This window comes from Chelon labrosus (assembly GCF_963514085.1).
Source record: "Chelon labrosus genome assembly, chromosome: 12".
Lineage (NCBI taxonomy): Eukaryota > Metazoa > Chordata > Actinopteri > Mugiliformes > Mugilidae > Chelon > Chelon labrosus.
The window spans coordinates 21,245,760-21,252,175 of record NC_140345.1 but is presented as its reverse complement, the minus strand read 5'-3'; the positions used below and the strand labels follow the sequence as shown (position 1 = coordinate 21,252,175).

The window sequence follows — 6,416 nt, the reverse complement described above, 5'->3', positions numbered from 1 at the left end:
TTTGAATCTTGTGGATATATCCGTATCCACCTTTATATTCATTGTTTATCATTTCTTCTTTTTTGTGTGTCATTTATGGCTTTATTTTTAATTATAAATGAATAATCCTAATCACAGGAAATATATTGTCTGTTTTGAAATCAGTTTAGCTGCATTTATCAGCTATTAGTTCAGCAGAGATGATCTCATGGAGTAATGTCCCAATCTGCGTAATTCTTGAGGTTAGAGGTAATTACAACAATGTGAAGGTAGACTGTGGAGCCGGTTCATACAGTCTTAAAGTATTATCATGCTGAGAAGTGTTAGCACTGAGCAGCAGACTGTCAGAGGGGGGCGGGGTGAAGCACAGCTGACATAGTCAGTCTACAGACCCGACTCTTGCAGAACGACGCTGCCTGTCAAGTGGGCAGGTAACGGTTAACTTCTCCACAAGTGGGAAAAATATGTTGAACTTGACAGACTCGAGGAAAGCAAGCTGGATTTCCTGATCACACACAAGCTGCATTAGAGGGGCTATTTTTTGGCAGCGGGAGGTGAAATTAAAATTATGTAGGAGCTGTGCGTAAAACCCCACGAGATTCCTCTGAGGGCTTGATCGTCGGAGGGAGGATTGTGCCAAAGGGCGACTTGAGGAGCAGCTTATTCATGCAAATTCATAAAATCATAGGCGTGCCTTTGGGCGATGGAGTCACAGCCGGAAAAGCAAACCCCCTCCTGGATCATCAGCGACCTTCAAAGACTGTGATGCGCGGCGCTCGGACGCATTGACGGCAGCACCCGGACAAATGTTTTTAAGTCACAGAGAAAACGAAGTGAAAGTTAGTGCGCGTTCCTTACGTTTCCTTTGACTGACTTCGATTCTTTCTTAACCGAATCCTCAGCTCCACTGCTGCGCCACTGCTACACTGGATCTCCAACCAAAGGCTATTTGCGCAAACTAACGCCATATCGCAACTGTTACGATTAGCCGTGGACTCCTACCATTTAATCACAATTTTATGTGTTTTCAGTCAATTCGGACCATTTCAAATACTGAGAGTGCGGATGCGGATGAAGTCACTGCCACTCCACTTTTAGGAATTTATGCGTAAAGACGCGGCCACTGATTTGTTCCTTGTTTGAGCTAACTATTCCATTTTTGTTTTTCCTTTAAATTGTTGAGGACTTTTCACGACCATGTCAGAGGACGACAGTAGCTCCACTGCCAGCTTCATGTCAGACACAGACGCCAGCAACGTTAGTGTCCTCAGCTGGGAGCAAGTGCAGCGGCTGGACGCCATTCTGACGGAGACCATCCCAATCCACGGCCGGGGAAACTTCCCCACACTGGAGATGCAGCCGCGGCAGATCGTTAAAGTGGTGCGCAGTCGGATGGAGGAGAAACAGATCCACGTCCGGGACGTTCGGTTGAACGGCTCTGCAGCCAGCCACATTCTCCACGAAGACAGCGGACTCGGCTTTAAGGACCTCGACCTTATATTTTGCGCTGACATGAAAGGTGAAAGTGATTTCCAGACTGTGAAGGACATAGTTTTGGACTGTCTCCTGGATTTTTTACCCGACTGTGTGAATAAAGAGAAAATAACTCCGTTAACTTTAAAGGTACATGCACACTGACAGCTCTGCACAGTTGTTGTTCTTCCCCTGCTTCAGTTGTTTACTTTCAGATATGTGATAAAATTTAATTGCATTTGTGCCGATTCGTCTTAGCGATCATTATGCGCGGTTTAATGTGTAATTAGATTAGTTCCATGATAGCAGAATGTTGGTTTTCTGTAGTTAAGAGGATTGAGTTAAACCAATTTGTAAGGGATCCTGAGCCCAGCCACCTAGGTCCCATATAGATACATTCTATGGCTTTAATATCAGGGTCAGTACCATTAATAACACCCAAACATGCAGCTATTGTGTGTGCATATAGAAATTGCAAAAAATCTTGTTGCACAATGCAAAATGAGGCCAGAATGTGGTCATGTGCACGTACATGACTCTGCTGAATTAATGAATGCACCTTTAAGATTATTACTCAATATTTGTACTCATTGTCTTTCTTTCTTTCTCTCCCTCACTCATATATAGGAAGCCTATGTGCAAAAGATGGTGAAAGTGTGTAATGACTCAGACCGCTGGAGCCTGATTTCCCTCTCTAACAACCGCGGGAAGAATGTGGAGCTGAAGTTTGTGGACTCCCTGCGGCGGCAGTTTGAGTTCAGCGTGGACTCCTTTCAGATCAAACTGGACTCCCTGCTGCTGTTCTACGAGTGCTCAGAGAACCCCATGGCTGAGACCTTTCACCCCACCATCATGGGCGAGAGTGTGTACGGGGATTTCAGCGAGGCCCTGGACCACCTACGTCACAAGGTTATCTGCACTCGGAACCCGGAGGAGATCCGGGGCGGGGGTCTGCTTAAGTACTGTCACCTGCTGGTGAGGGGTTTCCGGGCCGCGTCAGAGTCAGAGATGAAGTCCCTGCAGCGCTACATGTGCTCACGCTTCTTCATTGACTTCCCTGATATTGGTGAGCAGCAGCGCAAGCTGGAGTCCTACCTTCAGAACCACTTTGTGGGCTTGGAAGACCGCAAGTACGACTATCTGATGACCCTCCACGGAGTGGTCAATGAGAGCACAGTGTGCCTGATGGGACACGAAAGGCGGCAGACCTTGGGGCTCATAGCCATGCTGGCAGTGCGTGTGCTTGCTGAGCAGAACGTTATCCCCAACGTGGCTAATGTTACATGTTACTACCAACCTGCTCCTTATGTGGCAGATGGCAACTTCAGTAACTACTACATAGCACAGGTACAACCGGTGTTTGCTTGCCAGCAGCCTGCATACTCCACCTGGCTGCCATGTAACTGAGTCAGCCCAAAGAAAGGAGGAGGGAGAGAGTCTCATTTCTTTAAACACGAGTGAGCAGCATAGTTGCGCACTCACACCTGCCCAGTGCTTAACAGCTGACAGAAAATGAGTCCTCTGTTTAATGTTTTGCATCAAAGCTTACATTTTGGTTCATACGTTGAGTATGAATGGTAAATCGCAAACAGTTGGCTTTCACTTCAATTAAGTATTTCAATGTGAATAGCGCCAACGTCACCTGAACCTGCCAAGGTCAACACGGTTTGGAAAAAGACTCATTTGGGTAGCCCGAAAGCGACGGCTAAATGCAAACGCGTGACGGCCTTGAATCCGATCAGCAGAACTGTCATCGAGACTGACTGAATCTGTCACAAACTGATTAGCCAGCATGTTCCAGCAGCAGTCCAAACGGCTGCATCAATGACTGACAGCTACTCCAGCCCAGCTTTCAGGGGTTTGTAGCCCAGTGTCCACACATACACGAACACACACACACACACTCACACACACATACCCTCTTGACAAAATCAGAGGTGTGTGCAGGGCTCCAAAACGAACACCCTGAACTCTGCTTTGCATCAGCTGAACCGAGGTGAGATGCTGACACACTAGTCTGGGTAACAAACCGGCATCTCCACCTCGCATTTGGATATAATTCTGGTTGTTTGCAGACCAAAGATATTTTTTTGATAATTTCTAACACTAACACCCAATTTTGATGGGAGAAAAAAAATTAATAAAGAAACAAAATATGGAGCTATTGTAATGTCTATTTGTATATGTGAACATATGCGTGTTTTTAAGTGCCTATTGCCTCTCAGTGGGCGGAGAAAAGAATGAGCAGGCCATACGATCCCACTTTGTTTCTAGTCAGGCACACCAGACGGTAGCACCCCAGAGGCTCGTGAATGTATATGTGAAATCATGCACATCATGTCAGTGTTTGTGTACATTTGGATGAAAAACAGCGGCCCACGTCATGAGTGGATTTTGCTGTAATGTAGCTGCCAAATGTGCGATTGATAGGCTTTTGCGAGGTTCACATTTTCCGTGTGTATATTTGCAAACTGAAAATGTCCCGAATTAAAACTGGTATGACGAAGGTCGGTGAAACTTTTCAGACCAACAGCGGCAAAGATACTCACACACGATATGTTCTGTATATTTTGTACAGCTGTGCTTTGATTTATTTTTTTTTTCTCATCTGAGGAAAAAAAGAAAAGATCACAATAAGTAGATAAGTGACAGAGAGAGGAAAGACTGCAGCTGGAGCGCGTGCGTGTGCCCCATGCTTCATCCTACAGTCGAGGGATATTTGCAGAGACACCTCAGATGATGAGAAACTGTTTGCTGTAGCACCCTGGCAGGGAATTCCTCAGCTGCTGCTGAAGAGCTTGAACTTATCTGGGTTGGGTTTTGCAGACGCTCTGTGCTAGGGTTCAGATCAAATGTAGTGCCAAACATTTTGGTGGTCCCGCTGACAGCACTAAAGTTTAATGAGCCCATTTGCTGATGTAAATGTTGTGCTGATATGCAAGACAGAGAGAGCGAGAGAGGCAGAGGAGAGTGAAAGACAGGAGAAAAAGGAAAATGCGGTGGTTTGAAGCCAGAGGGGAGAGTGAGTCGGTCTGGGGAGATGGGTGCAGCTGGTGATGGGGTTTATCTCTCTAGGGCTCCCGTGCATCACTATGCTAAACCTTGCTCTCTGTTCTGCCCTCTAATCATCTTAATTGTTGATTAAAAGAGTGGAATCTAAAGAATACCACATGCGTTCATGCCAGCTTCATGGGCCGCAACTTAACTTTTCGTTTGTGAGGTTGCTTCATTGATGCTAATTGGTTCTTTATGCCTCATTCCACAACAATTTTAAAGAATTGTAAATATATATGTAGGTATGATTACATGCTTCTGCTTTGCCAGCACTCTTAATTCCTGCAAACTGCAGCTTTTCTTGATTGCAGGAAGAAAATTTTAAGCATATGGTTGCAGGTTTGGCCCCACGACCAGCATCGAGTCAAGGCTGCAACCAAAAGAGAAATTCTCTTGCTGAAAAAGCAATTTCTCTCTCATCCTTTGTCTCGCATACTTCTGGTAATCCATAACTTCTCTGCTCGGTTGTTTCTTCTCAATGACTGTCCACGTCGATGGTAATCGTTGGATTGTGCAGGCAATGTATTCTCATTTTATACTCAGTGAAGTCCTAAACAGCTGGCTAGCTTTTAGCTCCAGTCTGCCTGTCAGTTAGTGATTGTGCCTATCAGTTAGAGATCGTGGGTTTACTGCATCGTCTTGTAAGTGTTGTCTTGAGTATTTGTTTATGGTCATGCAGTCTTTTACAAATCACACTTTGAAAAAGAAAGAAAAAGATCCTTGTCCTGTATGTATATTTTTTATGATTGTTATTTTTATAAATGTATCAGACACTGCAGGTGTTTGCGGTGCTTTTGAATCTGTGATCGGGCTTCAAAGGATATGTTCTCGATAGCTTTTTTTGCTATAATATGTTATGTGTCCAGTGGGTCAAAAGGTTAAAGATGTTTTCCTCAATAAAATATCTGGAAACCAGATTTGGGTATGTCTCTCGTTATTTAGCCGTCCGACAGTAAATCAAGTTTACAGCGTTGGTTTGTTCCAGAGAAACCTCTGCCAAACATGAATAATTTGTCGATTTACTTCAGAATTATTTTCTTATTTTCCAAAGAAAAAGAGTCAGTGTTTGTCTTTTTATTGACATGAAAACCATTCAGCTGTTTTCAGACGGATTCCCCGCTCGCTCGCTTGAAGAGGCAAATCCCTGCCATGGCCTGGCGGGACCAACAGGCCCAGCCAGAAACTAATCCAGAACTGTCCCGCTGCTGCCAGAAAGAGCTGTTGTTGAATGTGAGGGGATTTGCACGCAGCCCCCCCCAAAAAAAAGACTTTAACGCTTTTGTTGAATGAATATCTTTGCCTGCTCATCAAATTCTCTGTTAACAGCCTCCCCACGCGCTCTTATCCTGATAGCAATGCGATGATGATCAGAGCTAAGGCCAGCGGTGACCAGGGTCCAGCTGTCCCATGGTTGTCAGGCATATAACAGAGCTGACGGTCACATGGGTCAGATGACAAACATGTCCTAGATACAGGAGGATGTGGAGAGGAAAACACACAATGAGTAAGAGATTCACTGTATGACACAGTCCTATATATAGCAGACATGGTAAGAACATTATTGCTTTCACTTAAGCGCATTTGCAGCTCATTAATCTGAGCCAGTGAAGGAATGATTGACAGGCTGAGACTGGACAGCAACGCATGCACAAGCACAAGCACAAGCACACGCACACAAACAACAAATGAAGTTCCCTTTTCAGCGCTAAACAGGATAGGTTCGTATTTTCCAAGTCAGTACTCCCTGTGGACAAGTGAAGGAATGTCTTAACTACTTAACCCCTTGATTGGACGAAGTGCTGAAGCCTCAAATTATCTTCAGGTGAACTTTGGATACATCAATTACCTTGGAATTTCCTTAAAGCCAGTACAGGCAGGACGAGTGGCTACACTTACTAATAATTATATCA

At 44.9% G+C, this 6,416-nt stretch overlaps 1 protein-coding gene across 1 annotated transcript; it reads left to right on the top strand.

The window, feature by feature from the left end:
- Positions 1 to 385: 385 nt before the first annotated feature.
- On the top strand, positions 386 to 5,421 carry tent5aa (terminal nucleotidyltransferase 5Aa). The gene is made up of 2 exons (XM_084556634.1): positions 386 to 1,602; positions 2,080 to 5,421. The coding sequence occupies exons 1-2, from the start codon at positions 1,177 to 1,179 to the stop codon at positions 2,857 to 2,859; spliced, it is 1,206 nt and encodes a 401-aa protein (XP_084412760.1). The 5' UTR covers positions 386 to 1,176; the 3' UTR covers positions 2,860 to 5,421.
- Positions 5,422 to 6,416: the final 995 nt, after the last annotated feature.